At 43.5% G+C, this 19,783-nt stretch overlaps 2 protein-coding genes across 2 annotated transcripts in view; both read right to left on the bottom strand.

Annotated features, from left to right (window-relative positions):
* Positions 1-75: 75 nt before the first annotated feature.
* LOC106811012 (delta-like protein C) lies at positions 76-6,432 on the bottom strand. The gene is made up of 8 exons (XM_014814521.1): positions 6,303-6,432; positions 4,617-4,711; positions 4,271-4,401; positions 3,879-3,998; positions 3,193-3,312; positions 2,323-2,460; positions 1,206-1,334; positions 76-917 (listed from the first exon to the last, which is right to left on the bottom strand). The coding sequence occupies exons 1-8, from the start codon at positions 6,421-6,423 to the stop codon at positions 545-547; spliced, it is 1,227 nt and encodes a 408-aa protein (XP_014670007.1). The 5' UTR covers positions 6,424-6,432; the 3' UTR covers positions 76-544.
* Positions 6,433-15,247: 8,815 nt separating this feature from the next.
* Positions 15,248-19,783, bottom strand: part of LOC106811008 — a 7,021-nt gene continuing 2,485 nt past the window's right edge. Inside the window, exon 2 of the mRNA XM_014814517.1 lies at positions 15,248-17,356. Coding sequence (XP_014670003.1) covers positions 15,842-17,356 — 1,515 coding nt within the window. The 3' untranslated portion in view covers positions 15,248-15,841. The remainder of the gene's footprint in view (positions 17,357-19,783) is intronic.

Below are 19,783 nucleotides of genomic sequence, written 5' to 3'. Positions count from 1 at the left end.
GTTATGCACTTTACTCTAGCTATAGAAATAAAAAATCATGTGTTTCATGTTTTCAGATAGCGAGAACTAGCGGTGTCTACAAAATTTTGATTTATAGATTACCATTGTCATTTTCATTGGCAACTCCACCATAAAGCTCATTACACTGGTATGTATATTCAAACAGCAATCATGTATAAGAACTTGAGAATCGATATGTGGTTGATCGTAGTTATTAGAAATTATAGAGATACAATCTTTTCATCCGAATTATCTAGTAAATGAGGCTGAATGCATTCATAAATATCTATCAAACTGTAACTTGTACGATCATTAATTAATATTATGATGAAGCATGGTTTTATTTCGCATTCGCATCAGTTGTCTTATAGTTATAATTCTAAAGACGACCAGTTATCGATCAAGATTTAAATACATAAGATTCAGATTAAGAGCAAGGGTAGTGGAGTTAAGGGTTAGGGTAATAACTATTCCCTGTTACCACGGTGTTGTCAATGACGATACCGTCTTGTCCAATAGATGGTCCATGCACTCTCTGCTGGTGCTAGAACACTGGAAACTGTCGTAGAATAGGGTTGTTGCGACCAGTGGAGGCAGCCTGTGCAGAACTACGGTAGATTACATCTCGCTGCTCGTGAGTGAGTCTCAGAGGTTCAAACACGGGTTGAGGTCCTCTATGCCTTGGGCTAGCGTATGGTGGCTTAGCCTGGTATGCGGCTGGTGGTGGTATCTTATAGATGGGCTGTGATTGCACGTATGTAGGCTTCGGTAGTTCGTAGTTGAGGCGTGGCAGGTTGGAAGCTGGGCTCGTCCTGTCTATAGCTCCTACGTCGTATATTACTGGGGTAGCCTGTTTACGTTGTGCTGGTGTCAATGGTGCGCGGAGATGGGAAATGTGTCCCGTTTTGCGTTCACACCTGTGAAATGTGTGTATTGGGCTGGTTAGTTAACGTTTCAGGTGGAATATCTTCATTACATAAACCTCACATTCTTGGTTTATTTTTCTCGTTCTTCGTTTGTTGTAACGTTGTATTGGATGAAATTGCATGGAATGCGTATATTCAGTTCGGAGATGTTCCATGTGCTCTGCGAATTTGCCCGTTTTGCTAAATTCTGTTTGAACTGATTGCATCTCTCATTCAAAGCACAATAAGGTCCATTAATTTTTCAGGTATTTCAAATATTCTCTTTAAAAAATTACTTACTTATTTCCTTCGAATCCATGGTGGCAGGTGCATGCAAACTGTGAGTGGTCGCAGTAACCTCCAACCATGCGGCAGGTGGCATTATTCAAGCAAGGGTTGGGCTCACATGGATTAATGAAAATGTCACACCTGTCCGGTGAAAGTAAGATGAACAGAATTGGAAGAAAGTCAACAATATTGCGCGCTCTACATAGCGCGTGTATGAATATATGCGCGTGCGTATTGAGTTTGGCCAGTAGCTATTTTCAAGTAGTTCTGGGATTCATATATACTCGTCTTTACAATTCCAATGATACTGTGAGTGCTGTTAGTTCAATCGGTTCCTCTTGAAACCGTGCCAGGTTGATAGGGCAGATGCTTGATAATTCAGACCCTTTGATAATTTTCTGATGAAGCCGGAAGGTTTGCATTCTATGGGCAACCGCAGAAACTTGAAAACATAAATCCTTATCAGACCGAATAAAATTGGCATGATTTCTACAAAATAGGCTTGTAATTCCTTTCAGATATAGTTCCGTTGAGCTGCTGGGTCTGGTTCGGCGAATGCAGAGTCTGGCGGTGGACGCCCTGTGGTCAAGATGACATGCGTTTAAACAGAGGAATTGCTCCGACCTGTGATTGGAATAAGGAGGATAAAAATAGACCCCGCCCACTCCCGCCGCATACGCTATTATGCTATGACCGGTAGGAACGTGTACTAACTATCATATGGAGCGAACGATTTGAGTTACATTTCTACAAAAATTCTAGCTGTTATAGACACATGTCAATTAGCCTTAATCACTGTGAATTTTGAGTCTATTGAAGCACGATTAGTCGAATTAATTAGCAAATATGCACGCTCGGTATCGCTCATAGGCTAATACACGCGCGGCTATGACCGGTGAAACGAAACGTCACGAATTCTATTTTTGTCCTCCAATCACAGGTCGGAGAAATTCCTCTGTTTAGACGCATGTTAGATACATTTGGCTCTTTTGTCGCATGTTGTTGGATACTCCTCACGTAAGTGGGTATAATTCCTGGTTTGAACAGGGCAATATCAGGCGTGCTATCGTAGGGCCTACGGCTCCTGATAGTCTACAGGACTCTTATAGGCGGTTCTCCCTGCGCTTACGTGTCGCCAGTGTGTGTGCACGGGCATAAGCACACCGTTTGGTAGTCATGGTCGTAGCCATCTGACTTCCATCTTACTCTACACACGCCTCCGTTATTGCATGGGTTCGGTTCGCATGGCTCGGTGTCCTTGTCGCACCTAGAAACACGAGGCACGGGAGTAAGTGTTCTAGTATGTAGATGGAAGGATTAGACTGTGGGTGCTGTCAGTGAGTGAGCGGCAAGCTTCATATATGTCGCGAGTGCGATCTTCAGCCAGCGTGAGTTAAGAAGTTGATGGTTCTCGTTATACTTGCTGCCAGGCACGTTGCGCCACCTATTGGTTAGATGTGTTCCTTGTCGTTTTTACGGAGGAATACGATAGGGAGCAAGTCGTATAGCACTCTCTGCTATACCAGGGCGTGCTCTAATTGGAAGAAATATAATTGAATTAGGTCAACGGTTATTATACCCGGTAGCTCTATTACTATAGCCCACTTTCATTAACTGCCTGCGGCAGTTAATGAAAGTGGGCTATAGTACTAGAGCTATATACCCGGCAGTTTACTGAGCGTTATAATGCAGGATACGCCACGTCTCACACGTTTCTAGTTTGTTTCACACACAGGGATCTCAGTTCCGGTCCATATACCGTCTAGGATATCTACGATATGGGCCACCATTCTACAAGTATTCGCATACACGAAACATGTAGCGCACTTGCGCGCGTCGGCTATTTCGTGTATAATGGGTGCAAATACTATATGCATTACGTACTTCTGATGAAATCTTAACTCCGATCAGGAATGCATATTTTTCTTAGATACTCTTACTAAACGCTTCGCTCTTATTCTGATAACCGTGGCCGTGTTGTGGCGTGCCGTATACGTACGTGTAACCACCAAATCCGTAAGAGCACTGGCATGTGAATGTAGGTCCAGTTCTTGCGCGCACCCCCGTGCAGATGCCGTTGTTTTGGCAGGGAATGTTTGCGCAGGGGTCCAGTTCACAGCTGCGTTACAAGGCAAATAAAAACCGATGGTGTGTAACCGCGTTGCGCGGTAAAACAGTCGACTGAGACAAACTAACGGTATAAAACCGTTTACCGTTTACCGTATATAACAATTTAACCGTTATAGGTCATCCCATAATTGCATGATAACGTATAATTGTATTTGCTGGTAGTCGCGCGCGTGCCTTATGGGGTGACGAGATTATAAACACAATAAACGCCTTTATTCCATTATAGTGCCCTCGCTAATTGTTTCACAGTTATAACAGAAATCCCCGGTTGAATTATCATAAAATGGGTACCAATAGGTCAATGCGGCAAACAATGCAGCTAGATAAACAAAACAAAACGTGCAGCTTGGGGAGGGCTCCGGGTGGGAGCATTGCGTGAGTCGCCACTCTTCATAGTGACTTCTCCCTGTATTGTGCGATCATCCAGCAGAGTTGAATGGTTTGCATGATGCGCACAGATTTTAGGCAGACCTTTCAGTTTAGAAAATCTAGAAACCTGGGCTGTCGAGAAACGAATATATATATATAGATATATAGATGTATATAATTGCTTACTTGCGCCCGAAGAAGCCGAATGGGCATTCGCAGACATACGCCACCTGGTAGTTTCCCTTCTTGCATATTCCTCCATTTTCGCACGGAGCCGGTTCACACGGATTCAGTTCAGTTTCACACCTACGTAAAGCAGTGAAGATCTGCGTTGCCATCGTTGCTTAGCATCTTTAATTATACATACATATACATACATACGCACGCACGCACGCACGCACGCACGCACGCACGCACGAACGCCCGCACGCCCGCACACGCGCGCGCGCGCACACACAACTCGGTCTGTTCCTGTTGGCGGATGAGCGATATTAGAAGTTTAACAATACATATAATGATATAATATGCCTAGTAAAGCACTGTTTATCTACTTATAAGTAACGGTGGAAAGGTTTTACCTATCACCCGTAACACCGTAAGGGCATTTGCATACGGCATCGTATCCATGTACTACGCAGTAGCCTTCATTTAGACACGGGTTCGGATTGCACGTATCCACCGCCTTTTCACATCGAGAGCCATCAAAACCCTGCAGCGTATAGGTTACTCCTGATGGTATGCAGTAATACGACTACTTATTGATAATACTTATTATCATAGTAATACGGTTAAGGCCCATTTACAATTACACACCGTCTAGTGTGTAATATATATGCACATGTATATACGTCAATAATATCAGACCGTCTCAGGATTAAGTTCTGCCGGTGCTAGTTCAACGCAAACCTGCTAACGGTAAATTACCTGAGGGCAGCTACATGTGTAACCATAGGCGTCTTTCTTGTTGTCGCACGTTCCTCCATTGTAACACGAGTCCGGGTAGCAGTCTCCACGCATCGCTAGATGTATACGACAAACAGCGTTTGACATTTGAGCACTAGGTCCCTAATGAGGATACCTACTTGATTTTTCGTATACGTTTTCCCACACCGTCCACGTCTACGCCAACAAGAAAAACAAAACTGAACGCGTGTAGATGAGAACAATTGAACTGAAATAATGTTGGCTTTATTATAACAAAAATTCTGGGTTATTTGAGATCTCCTTTAAACGGCCAGACAACGCTGGGTATATACATTTGACTTATATGTGATTAATTCTTTCACGCAACGTGTTTATGTTACAGTTAACGGTGTTAATATTTAAGAAATGTTGGTTTAGCACGGGTATCATATAGAATATAGATGCTACTGGGCCCTGCCTAAACATCCACTCACAAAATGCATCGGGTATATAACCCCAGGCGATGGGAAAACATTCAGCCATCCAAGAAAAACATCCGAATGATACCATCGTTTATACATTTGTCTCGACACACATTTTCGTAGCCGCGATTCGTGATCACTCTCACTATCGCCTATTCAAGACGCCTACATTGTGATTTTTTTCTTCTGTCATGCAGGACCTCATTTGTGGAAAAAGCGTTTTCCTCAAGGCTACTCTCGACAATACAATGCCTTCTTCGCTGTTTGCGGTAATTATGGGTTTTGTTATTAGACTCAGCATCGATGCAGTGAATATGGGCAACATACATCAAATGATTTCGGAAAACTACCTCTATAACATGCAGTATTGCGTGGTTGATTCAAAAGAGAATCCGCTATTCATGGAAAGGATGGTATTAATTTTGGTTGGCGTTATGGGGGTGCGACAGAACTGGTTATGTACGCAGTGAGTACGTCCAAGCCAATTGATATGGTAATGCACTGCACATATAATAGAATAGCAGTCACATTCGAAATAAAATATATATCAACATATAGTATATATAATATCATCAGAATATTATAATCATCTTATATATGAAATTGTCTGTTATACATGGTTCTAATCTTTAATCAAATGTAATTTTTAATCGTGCAGCAATTACGTATTTGTAATGCCGTTTAACGCGTTGTACGATGCGGGCGGCTTTGTACGCCTCGCAAATTAGCTGTCATTGAAAATGAAAACAACCGAATATAAAACTACCAGGCGAAGACATAATTATTAAAAACGTTTAAATCTAGAAGGATATATCTCGGACTATAGTTGCTTGTATAATATGACAGTAGTAACGTTAACTTCATTAACGTTTTTATATTATAAGTATATATATATATGGTCAAGGTGATTATGTTTGTGACATTATATCACGAAGAGAATCATCGCGCTTTGCAATGTTCGGTACTTACGGAATACGTACCTCGAAATACGGACCACGGTACACGTTAAATAAATGATTAAAATAGCACTGGATATTTCTTGCAGTCGTAAATGCTTCGCACCGGAACCACATTTTGATGAAAGTGTACGAAGTAATCGCTTAAGGGCTTTAACGCACCGATGTGCATAATGAAGAAGTGACTATATTGCATCATACATTGTTGACAAAGTGTACAATAAATATGTTGTTTTCTGGTTGTTATAAACTCCCGTTGTTATATTTACCTTCACCATAGCTGTCAGCCGCGATCGTAGCCGGTGCGAGCGGTGGCGGCGCCAGGTAGCTTGATGGTACGGCCGTACATAGCACCAAGCAGGCGGAAAGAAGCGGCACGTGAAGCATCATGCGCGTAAACATGCTGAAAGATACGAAGGGTGTTGGACACGGGCGTGCCGTACGAAGTGCAATAGGGCGTGCATGGATTGACAGTTAATAGGTGTATATTAACTAGGGCGCGATACATTTTGCTATTTTATGAAGTGATATGACGCGTACAGTATTTGATGGATAAATGCCATTTCGTGGACGTAACGCCGCAAAACGTCTACATTCTATGACGCCATTTTCGCTCTTGTTTCATTTGGTTGTAACTAACAAGTACGTTATTAGATACAATCACAATTCTATACCTAGAGGGTTTGCACTGACAGACAGACAGGCAGACATACAAAGAAAGAGCGCGACAGTGAGAAAGAAGAGGGAGAGCGAGAAAGAGAGAGAGAGGACGAGAGCTAGTTAGGGAAAGATAAAGAGGGGTGGAGAAAGACAAAGAGCGATGACGGCGTGTGTGGGTATGCGCGCAAAGTAAAAGAAGGAACAAGAGCGCGTCGCAAGAGAGAGAGAGAGAGAGAGAGAGAGTGTGGTGTGTGTGTGGCTGGTTGTGTGTGTGTGGTGTGTGTGTGTGTGTGTGCGTGCGTGCGTGCGTGCGTGCGTGCGTGCGTGCGTGCGTGCGAGTGTGTGGGGGGGGGAGAGGAGAGACAGAGATAGAAGGAATGACAAAGAACGTTTGTATAGTGTATATATTCATATACAGTGTGTCTATGCGCGTGCGGGTTTGCATGAGTGGCTGCGTGCGACCCCGAGACCGAGCGAGCACGCGCGCCCGCACACACTCGCGAGAGCGAGAGCGAGAGCGTATAGTGTATGTGTATGTGTCTGTGTATATTTATACTATATATGTGAGAAGGTGTGTGTGCTGGTGTGCGTGCGCGTGAAATACAACGGAGAAACACAGAGGCGAAGAATTGGGACGAAGAGGCTGAAAGAGCGGGAGTGAGACAACGAGCAAGCGCTCCCAGAAACAGAGATACGACGTGGACATTCGAGATTGACATTCGGAGGGGAAGAAAAGTAGAGAGAGGCGGGGAGCGATCGGGGCGGAGAGAGTGCGAATGGGGAATCGATGGGTAAAGCGTGAGGAATGAGACAAATGAGATAGAGACGAGCAAAGATTGGAGAGAGGAGGGAGAAGGGTAATCGTAATAAATTCCTACCTTGACAGCTGCTACTCAACACTATAGATGTACTAACAGTTGTGGTACGAATTTCCAGAGGGATACACAAGCGAATGAATAGTGTTGTGCGCACTTCGCTACATAGTATTCGAATGAAAGGATTTGGGCTTATCAAGTCATTCGCATTCGCCGTGCCCTACATTTTCAGTACTGTCTCGTCTAGCGTGCTTGGAAAATCGGCGCTATTGTTAGTAACATTAGCCATAAAGCTTCTTTGGGCTTGACAACCTTGGGTTATAATAAATGAAATTGCAATGAGCCTAAACGGGTAGCATACGTCATATTATATAAGTGTAGAGCGTTAATTTAATAATGGGGATATGACAGATATATGCTGACTACATTTCATTGTAATTAAAAAAGTCTTACGTCATTAGTGATTAGATATTATATGGCAACGCACCGTTACATCATTAATGATTAGTATTTCGTTTCGAAACAGCATGTATATCGCTGTTTACAACCCATGCCGCTGATCCTTGACAGTGTGACGCTTGAACTATGGATTACGATGTAAAGCTAAAGTCACACCAAGCTCCCGGACCGGGCCAGACGCTGCCGGACTGATCCGGGGAGAGATCCTTGTTGGGTCCTGGACGGTCCTGGACGGTCCGGCCCGGTCCGGGTGGTCCTTGATGGTCCTGCGCATTCCGGGATATCGCCCCGGAAGTTTTAAACTGTATAAAATTTCCGGGGTGATCCGGGACGGTCCGGGAAGTTTTCCCCATCCGGGGTGGTCCTGGACGGTCCTGGACGGTCCGTGGCGCGTCCGTGGTAGGTCCGGGACAGTCCGTAGTGGCACCGTGTTGAACCGGGCCCACACCGTGTTGAACCGTGGCCATCCGTGTCGTTTTTGCTCGGCCAAACGGATCACTACGGATCAAGTCGCGACCCAACACGGAGTGCGGAGCACGGAGCCGCCAGGACCGAGCCGGATCCCAACGACGGATGGAGCCACGGATGCCAGGGACGGGGCCGACAGGCCGATCAGGTCCGTGGGGTCCGGAGCAGTCATGCGGGCGCGTCCGGCGGTCCCGTAGCTGACTCCGTGGCTTGGGGTCCGAAGCATCAATCCGGGCTCATCAAGCGATGATCAGTGGCCGCTTGCCGCTGCTGGTCCGCCGATCCGGCGCCGATGATGCTTTTTTTCGGACCTCATTCCGTAATCTGGTCCACCAGATCGCCGACGGATTATAAATTTACCGCCGGGGAGATCCTGCCCCATCCCGCCCCTCGGTAATCCGTGGACCAGGCAACGGACCTCCAGTGTGACTGAGCTTTAATAGCTACAGTTAAGATTAGGACCAAAATTCGTTCAAATTGTGACAAAAAGTATGAAAAATTGCGACACTTTGCAACTTTGTATGCTCTTTCATTTAAAAGAGGGACACACGCGATCCAACATGTGATCCAAGGCGCGTCTTTCGGCCACATTGTTGAATTCAAAATGGGCCGCCTGTCATTCTTAAAAGAAGAGCTTATATCCTCGCGTTAATAATCTTCATACAGATCTTGAAATTTATCTGACAGGACGTAATTTGGTGTTTACTATTTCATACAACAACGTGGATGCATCCGTTGATCCAAGGGCGCGATTCAAAATGCCGGCCATAAAAATTACAACTTAGCAACTATTTTCCGCTTCACGGATAAGATATAGAGACGTAGAAAATTTGTCCGACTGGCGCCAGGTTAATACCATTCGCCAAGTCGACACCGTGCCGAATCCAACACGCGTTTGCGAAACGATGGAAAACACGCATTTAAGCTGAGTTCAAACACGCATTTTCAACGTGCCGTGCTTTTCAAGTAAAGCGCGACGTGTACACAAGCAGTTCAAACTCAGCGGGCGGCCGAGCACCGCACGCCACGCACATAACAGATAGCTATACGCCACGAGAACGCACGCCACGGACCACATAACACGATAGGCCCTAATCGCGCCCACGAGCAGGCACGCACATAATCAGAAGCTACGTTATATACTGCGCGCCGAGCCACGCACGCACATAACACCGGGTACCGCGCGTTACCGGCCGCGCGCCGGCGGGGATTCCGGCGCCGGGGCCCGCGGCGGCCGGCCCCCGGCCCGAGGCGCGCGGCGGCCGGTGGCCGCGGGCGGGGCTCGGCGGGCGGCTCCGGTGGTGCTGCCGATACGCCGCGCGACGCACGCACCGCCAGCATGTAACAGTACCTAATACGCGCCTGCGGCTGGGAGAACGGCGCCACGCATGCACGCACATTAACCGTACCTATACGCCGCGAGAACGCACGCACTAACAGATACGATCGCCGCGTGAGCACGCACCGCAGATAACAGGCTATCCTTATAGTACAGCGGCGCGCAGCACGCGACGCCACATAACAGATATCTATACGCCCGTCGAGAACGTCACCGCACGCACATCAACAGATCATGGCTCATATACAGCGCGCGAGCACGCCACCACATAACAGGTACCTATACGCCCGCGAACGCACGCATTCATAACTCAGAAGCTATATACGCGTCGCGGAGCATTCTCACGCAAATAACAGCCTGGTACGTTATCGCCGCTCGAGAACCGCCACGCACATAACAAAAAACTATATACTGCGCCGAGCACGCACGCGACGATAACAGCGTACCTATGACCCCGCGTGAGACAGTGCACGGCACCTCATGACAGATAGCTTATACGCGCGCTAAGCACGCACGCACATAACGAGACTAAGTCTATATACCGCGCGACGAGCACGCATGCACGCCACAACATAACAGATACCATATACGCCCGCGTGAGGAACGCACGCCACATAACCAGCAGCTATAGTACGCGCGCGAGCCGCACGCACCAGACGTACCTATACGCCCCGCGAGAACGCCACGCACATCAACAAGAAGCGATATACGCGCGCGAGGCACGCACGCACATAACAGGTACTTATTAACGCACGCGAGAGACCGCACGCACATAAAAAAAAACAAAAAAGCCCTATATTACAGCCCGCGCAGCACCACGCAGCATAGACCAGTGGATACCGATACGCCCGCCGATTAGAACGCGACGCACGCCACACATAACAGAAGCTATATACGCGCACAGCACGCCACCGCCGATCATAAGCCAGGTACCTATACGCCGCGAGAACGCACGCACATAACAGAAGCTATATACGCGCGCGAGCACGCACGCACATACATAACATAGGTACCTAGTACTGCCGCGCGGAGACGATCGCACGCTAGCGCACGATTACACAAAAGCATATACGCTGTAGCGCAGCACGCACGCGACATAAACAATACCTTATACGCGCGGCGAGAACGCACGCACGCCACATAACAGATAGCTTATATACCACGCGCCGAGCACGCTATGCCACATAACAGTACCTACCTATACGCCGCGAGAACGCACGCACGCACAATAACACGATGCCTATATACCCGCGCGAAGCACGGCACGCGCATAACAGATAGCTATTATACGCGCGCGAGCACGCATGCACGCACATAAAAGATACTATACGTCCCGCGATAACGCGCACGCCAGCATAACAGTACTTATAACTGTCATACAAAGTACATATATTTGGGTTTGTGCACGTACATGTTACCGCACTGTAGTGACAATCTGCCGACAACTTGGGACAATGCAGTTTCGAGACATTTGGGTTTAACTTAAACATATAGCTATTATTTAAGCGGCTTGCCATGCACCTGCTTCTTTGTACTGTATATACAACTTGTTGTCTTGAATTATCTCTCTCTCACACTGGGGAGCCGATTGCCAGTTTGCATGGTTTGTTAATATACTGACGAAAATGGTTATCGACGGTCAACATTTTCGACCATGTTGTTTGTAATCTGTTATACGATGGCATTGATCCCATTTTGCACGTGACCATGAGTAAAAAGTGATGGCGGCCATGTTGTAATTCAATATTGGCCTGCTGTAATTATAATTAGTAACTTGTGTGTCTTTGTTTAATATGACCTGCGCCAGTCGTGCAAATTTTCACAGTACTCTATATCTTGCGTGAACGAAAAAATATGCTAAGTTGTAAGTTTTATGTGGCCATTTATTGGAATCCAAGATGTTGTCAAAAACGGCCTCATTGGATCATCGATGCATTCACGTGTTTTGTAGTGAAATAGTGACTCAAATTACGTCGTCAGTAAATTTCAAGTCTAGCTTACGAAGATTATTAACGCGGAGATATAGCTATTTTTTAAGAAATGACGGCGGGCCATTGTTGAATTCAACAGGTGTGTTGCCGCAAACAACCTCGGATATCAGCAGGTGTGCCTGATACTCATACGTTGTTGTTATGAAATCATACCCAAATTAACGTTTGGTCAGTAAATGTTCCAAGTCTGTAGGAAGTATTATTACCGAGATATAGCTATTTTTAAGGAATGAAACGCGCGGCCATTTTTGAATTCAAGATGGCGCCGCAAAACGCCCTTGATCACATGCATCACGTTGTTGTATAAAGTAGTTAACCGCAATTACGTCTGTCAGTCAATTTTTCAAGGTCTGTACGAAGAATTATTACGAGATAATAGTTATTTTTTAAGAAAATGACGGCGGCCATTTTTAAATTCAAGATGCGGCCGAAAACGCCTGATCACATGCATCACTGTGTTGTATGAAGTAGTTACCCAAAATTACGTCTGTCAGTCAATTTTCCAAGTCTGTACGAAGATTATGTAACCGAGATTATAGCTATTTTTAAGAAATGACGGCGGCCATTTTTGAATCAATGCGTGCGTACCCGAAGTTTGTAGGTGGATCCCGGCGGCTGTGTCTTGCTGTTTAAATGAAAGAGATACAAAAGCGTATGGCAAGTGTACCACATTTTCACACTTTGTTCACAATTGAACGATTTAGACGATATTCGACCGAACCGACTAGTACTATAAAATACACAGGGGGGGTTTATTGTTAATCGACACAACCCCTTCCTTTATACCAGTGCTCCCATTTACGAAGGAACTCATTTTATATTGGAATGGAATAATGGTGGCCTATTTTCGGTTGGTTCCGGCGGGGTAAAGAAAGATAAACGGACCTCAGAACTGTCTGCGTATATATATATAGTATATATATATATATATATATATGTATATATATTAGATAATTTGTGGACGCCGCGCTATGCGACCGAGCGGATTTGATTGTCTCTTATTGGCTTATATTATGATCGCCGTCTTTTTGTTGATCTATTGTACGCTACTGAGAGCGTCTTTATAGAATGCGTTAGTAACTAGTTACGCTTGCATGCGATCCCAACCTAATGGCCAATTTCGCCGATAAATTATTTCACGTGGATAATTATCTGATTAAAATAGCTCGCTTGTTTGGTATCCATTCGAAACATGTCACCATAATAAATGCCATTAGTGGATGGGGGATAATTACGTGTATTTTCAACACGTCATGAAGACGAGTTCATTATATATGCTACCTACGTGAAATATCTATTACGGGCCGCTACTTTCATGCTTTGTGCGTCTATGCAATCAGTAGAATGTCATTAGAGCTGTTAGGCTATCGACTTTCTATTTTAAATGCCACGTGTACATTTTACCAATATATGTAGCAATAAACAACGTGAGGTAAACCGTTACAACAGTACATGCATTTCTATATCTATACAACGAAGTGATCGCTAGATATAACGAGATGATAGTTCGTTCGAAGTCAAAATGTATATGTATATGTATATGTATACTATATAAGGCCAACTAAAATATTTCACTGTACGCTACATTGGATCTCATGTAACGATACAATCAAGTTATTTTTGATGAAAAAATGCAAATAAATGCAAATATCGCAACAACAAATTGATCCGTTTAATCAAACCACACCCGTAATTTAACCTGTAAAAAGTTTACCTACGTTATTATTTCTTGTCAATTTACGTCTTGAAATTTGAATCCGTGTAGGCCTACCCATGGGTTTTTACTTCAGAGAAGCTAGACCTGCTATTTCAAGGCTTAACTTTTATAACTATAAAATATTATACTTTATAAAGCCTGTGATTACATTATGTGAATATGTATGATTCGTCACAAATCTTGCGATAATATAACGGAGTCTACCCAGAAGGAATGCACGAAAACATAAATTCGAGACCAACCTTTCTATTCTTCTCTTCCCTTATAAACCAATTATCTTCACAATGTAGGTTCATTTCAAGGAATCCAATATTGCACTACATTTCACATCATAATTATAGATCTCAATTGATTAAAGATCACGTACTTGCCTACTGTAAAAGCAAATGTTATCGTGTACCTGTGGGGCCCCCTTTTCTATAAAACCAAAAACCACTTATTTGAAAAAAGGTAATAACCAAATTTACCTTCTAAAATGTAATGAAATCCAAATTGATGAGATATTACATTTATATTTGATAAACACGATAAACAAGAGTCGTTGCCATTCTTATTTCGAAATAGACAACTTTGTGTACTCACATATCTTGTGAATATATTCATTTAAATAGAATTTTGAAAAGTTTACAATAAACCTCTATTCGACAATTAAAATTTACTTGCTACAAAATTGGTTAGAACCTATCCACCAACTTTTTTGCTGTATTTTCGGCATAGTAAACTATGTAAATCTTGCCACAGAAACATCTGTTACATTTTTATATAATATGATTATTAATATTTCATATTCTGCTTTCAATTATGTCATCGTAATCTTATTGGCCTTGTGTAATTTTCTCTATTTATGAAGCACACTATAGTCTTAAATTACGTGCAATGTTAAAAGAACGTTTTCATTATTATACTGTACAAGTTGGAAGTGTTGAAAGTTGGAAACAGTGACAGTAATTTTTTTAGCACATGGAATTTGTTGTGAGAAAGTCTGAAAATGTGTAGAACATGCTTTGTAAACGTAAATGTAAACATAAAATCACAGTAAATTTGCAATTTAGAAAACAATAAATTTATTCAATATTATCATCTATTAAATTCACGTTACAAAAGGAAATGGTGGGAGGCCATGATATAGTAGGATTTTCCATGAGCAACTTTCGTTTTCAATTTAATGTATTATGATATTCAAGTAACAAAAGTATATATATATATATATTATATATTATATATATATATTATATTTAATATACTATTATTTATCAAATATATTTATATTTTACTAAAATATTATTGGTTCTTGCCAATGTATCACGCAGTTGCAGCACTGTGTTTAGATTCAGGCACGTATTTGAATGACACGACAATCATACCAATTGTCCCATAAAGTGTATCAATCTATTAAATTCACGTTACAAAGGAAATGGTGGGTAGGCATGAATGTTGAGGAATTTTCCACTGTGCAACTTCGTTTCAAATTTATCATGATATTCGCAAGTAAAAAAGTATACAATATATACTATATATAATATTATATATAATATAGTTATATAAGTAAGTCACGCACGAACACAACGTGTAGATGAAACAAAGTCAAGGTATAGAATAAGGGTGTTTAAAGTTTATATTAATTGACAAGCTGAACTGATGAAGAGATCTCGAAAGCTTGTCAATTAAACTTTAAACACCCTTATTCTATACCTTGACTTTGTTTTTATATATATATATATATATATGTGTGTGTGTGTGTGTGTGTGTGTGTGTGTGTGTGTGTGTGTGTGTGTGTGTGTAATATATATATATATGTGTAATATATATCAAATATATTATTGTACTAAAAATATTTGTGTTTCTTGCCCAATGTATCACGAGTTGCAGCACTGCGATAAAATTCAGCACGTATTTGAAACTACACACAATGCATACCAAATTGCCCATAAAGTGTAAACACCAGTTACTAATGAAAGGTCCCTTACACCTTACAAACGCAATCGAGACACGTGAGGAAAAAGTAGAAAGGTACAATAGGTGATGTGGCAATTGGGAGCTAGAGTTAGTTGGTGTAGATGAACTAGATAAGGGTGGAGTAACTAGGAGTCAGTGAGGTGCCAGAAGACATGGAAAAAGGTGACTGAAGGGGTAAATCAGAAGAAGGGACAATGACAGAGATGGTAGAAACGGGAGGGAATGATGGTAGATAGGGAACAGGAATTCCTCCCACCTTTGTACTCAACTCTCTTTCCTCCATGCCAGCCATACAGTTGTTTATTACTGATAAGCCTCATTGAAGTGAAGTTCCTTAGTGGAGAAGAACTACATACACTATTCAGTTGACGATAATTTCAACTAATGTCAGTGATTCACACAGTTACACATTTATCAGCTGTCCAAGCTGACATAACAATAACAAGACAAACGTTACGGGAATGAAAATTCCAAATAAAAATGAAGATTTAACTGGGATCCGAAACATTTTTGCCTGCAGTTTCAGTGTTGATAGGAACAAGAGTAAAGAGTCCAGATCCTGGGCGTTTGTGTCCTGATATCCAAACGGCCTCGCCCTGATTGCATGGCCAAGTTTGCTAAGCGAGGAACAAGCTGCAGAGACCCTACCCCCCTGTACGAGTGGGAGCAGAAAAATAACCACCCAGAGAAAACATGATGTCACTGTACACACGTAGGTGACCCACCCATATGGAACGGTGTCGCGTGACACCAGCGCCACTACACACAGAGTCATGTAGCAGCCAAAGTTATACAAAATTAGTGCAACAGTCGTTGCAGACTGGTTATTGAGTGTCTTCAAAAGCGCATGCGACTCCTGAACCTCCTTAAAAACCTCCAGCAGCGAGATGGACCGCTCAAACACGCGTTCGCCCAACCCTCGGATGCAGTAAATGAGCAGCTGACATTGAACGGCATAACCGATGACGACTGCCACGTAAACAAGATGCACGGCAGCGACGGAAAGGACGAGGACGACAATGAGCATTGCCGACGCCGTGGCGCCAGCCGGCTCTAGCCATGGCTCCCACTCAATGCCCCCGCCCGCTAGCATGCGCAGCACAAGGTTTCCTGTGGAGGTGAGCAGCCAGAGGAAGGCGAGCACGAGCAGCAGGCGCAACGTCTTGATGAGCCCCCTCTGAGAGAGGTAGCCGGAATGTGTGTATGGTGATGCCTGCAAGAAGACGCGCTCCATGAGCGTGAGCACAAACTCAGAGTTACCGTACCGTGTCGCGTAGAACGCGTGGCAGTAGGAAAACAGGTGCAGCATGTCGGGAACGACAAACAGGCTGTAGATGTTGCGCTGACAGTGCTGCCGCACATCCTCAAGCACTGGCTGCGGCGGCCCCTCAAACACCGGGTCAGATGGCGTCTCTGGTACATGCGAGTCATTCACAATGCGTTTGTCGCCCTCGACTCTGTCCGTGCGCAGACAAGCGGCAAACTGGAGCACGTAGCCAAGCAGAATAATTCCGAGCACAACCAGTGGGTATACCACATTCGCCACTCTGCAGCAGTAGGAAGAGAAGCGGGACTGGCGCTCCTCGGGTAGAGGGCGCCAGCCTAGCACGCACATGAGACGCATGTACGGGGTGAGCACCGTCTTCTTGCAGAAACTCAGCGCAACACTGGTTGGATTGCACTGCACCTCTGCGATGTGTTCTTCTCCCGAGATCTCGACAGTTGAAAAGTCTACCTCTGTCGGGTCCTCAGTCCCTGTGGCCTCCATATCAGAAGTCATGTCCACGTTGTGATGGGAAGCCTGCAAGTCAGTATAGCCAACACTTCCAGGCACTCTCCGGCAGGAGATATGGTTATTGCCAGAGGCAGAAGGGCAGGTGCCATGGATTTTATCGCTGACAATCAATGACTCATCGTCCTGTAAGAAAGAGGTCAAATATATTTTACAATGTCTACGAATATGACATCATTTCATATTAACTTGTAAGTTGTGAAAATTCTAGTCCATTTTACCTCACAAAATGCCACAAATGTATGTAAAAATTAAACACGCAGATGGCACAGTGCTGCCTATGTACATGTAGGACGTTACCATTAAAAACACAAGGTACGCAGTCCAGAAAGCTTTGTTACAATTTGTGAGTGCAACTGACCATAAACTGCTTCATTTTCATAGCTAATCTTGGCTAGTTTATTCCCATGCCCAGCTTTTGCTGCTAACTCAAATAAGTACATATATCACATCTGGGTGTAACCAAAATGCAATGGTTATAACATAGATTTAGGGAGCTTTGCACTCAATGCCACTCATACTATGTTAAATCAAGTAGAAATCCGCATGTGTGCTGTACAGCTAGGATTTGGTACAAGGTATACACAAGTAACACAACCCTCGAATATAACAACATCAAGAAAAATGCATATATATATATATATATATATATATATGTGTGTGTGTGTGTGTGTGTGTGTGTAAATCTGCTGTCATGTCAGTGGCTTCGGCTAAGGGTATTTCAAGTACACAACCTGGCTTAGGCATGGTCTTGCAGTGCTCGAAATAAGCGTTGTCCGGTTGTCCGAGACAACCAGAATTTGCGCCGGACAACCTAACCAGTCTGAGACATTGTCGGGTGGACAACCAAGTAAAAAAGGTGACGAAAAACGCACTTTATTTATGTTTTTCTCAGGGGTTCTCCAAGAGCACTTATAGCCTGGCGGCCCGCCATTAATCTATGGTGTGGGAAAGCGACGCAATACCAGCTGCTATTTCCAACACTGGTATATGTCAGGTTTTCTGATTTATGAGAGGTGAAGTCGATTTGGAACCAGCAAACCAGCAAGTTCACCCCTACATTTTGGTATTTTTATTTAATTATTATTTTGAATTTTCCGATGGCTTTGCCCATGCAAAACAAACAACAGTGGGGATTCATGTTGATCCGAAAGTTTGAAAAAAAGAGAATTGTCGTAGTCAGAATGAAGGCTGTACATGTACTCAATAGTGCCGCAAATACCATCTCCTGCCATCTACATTTTCAAAATGTGGGGGAGAACCCCCATACCCCCCGCTTGTTTTCACCCCCCTCCTTGGAATCCTAGATCTGCCACTGAACAATTACATATCTTGGGAGCAGAGAACAATGAACAAAAATGTCGCCTTTTCGCATAGCACCCAAAACAAAGATTGCAGAGAAGGTAGAGGAGCCGTAGAGTGTGGAGAGGGAGGTGGAGGAGCCATTAAAATATTAAGTCATCCACTATTTTGCGCAGTTTGCTGTTTTTGGCCCCCCTTGTTAAAAAATCCTGGCTACACCACTGTTTTTGGGTGTTTTCTGACCATATTATTATGTGATTAAAAATAGGAGATTTGGGGATATTTTTTTGGGACAACCAGAAATTGTTGCGGACAACCCGATTTAATGCCTGGGTTGTCCGCAGGACAACCACATTTTTTTCCTTATTTCGAGCACTGTCTTGGGTACATACTACATAGTCATAAATACATAACCCATTATACTTGGGTTTATACATGTATGCATTCATAAAGAAACATTTCTATGAAGACTTTCATGATTTCCATAGATCTGTGATTAAATAACTTCATCGGATCTCTATAATTTACATGCTAATAACGTTAATCTCAGTTAGATCCATAATCAAACTGATCTAACTGAGATCCATAGATCTGGTTTTGTAAATAAAAGTGCATGAAATTGTAGCAGTTATCCGTTGTTGTACTATAGTAACGCTGCAGTTGCTGATTTTTCAAAAGCGATTTCTCAGAATGCACAAGTCCGATTCCAAAACTTTTGGTTCCGTTTTGATGCTAACAGATTAATGGAGTAAACGGTCCCTCTCTTCAGTCTTATAATACAAGTTGTACAGATTAGTCTTGTCTTTTGAATAAATGCACTAGAGCTGTATAAAAACCAATCTATCGACTTTCTACATCTATACAGGGCTTTAAAAACACTATCTCCAGCCCATAATAAAAATATTGTTTGTTTGCCCTCATCCGACCGGCCGCCAAAAAGGGGCAGACTCAAAAACAATTTTATTGATCTTTCCTAGTGTTGTCAATTGGTTGTAATTTCGTAATCGATCATCGGTTGGACCCAAGTAACCGATGATCGGTTACAATCGGTTACTCGGGGTGTTGAATGCCTGCGTGTGCGTAACGTCGTGCGCATGTACGTGTGTGCATGTATGTGCTTGTTTAGCCCTGTTTACTGTTTGTTTTGCACTGTTTACTACTGTGTGTATAATACACGTATGTGAATAAACTTTCACTTGCATAGTAGCGCTGATATCTTTGATTGCCCTCACTCTTCCAAGTTTTTTTTTT

Source organism: Priapulus caudatus, unplaced genomic scaffold (genome assembly GCF_000485595.1).
Source record: "Priapulus caudatus unplaced genomic scaffold, Priapulus_caudatus-5.0.1 Scaffold495, whole genome shotgun sequence".
NCBI lineage: Eukaryota > Metazoa > Priapulida > Priapulimorpha > Priapulimorphida > Priapulidae > Priapulus > Priapulus caudatus.
Note: the sequence above shows the minus strand (reverse complement) of the source record. Positions and strands in the feature narration are given on the sequence as shown.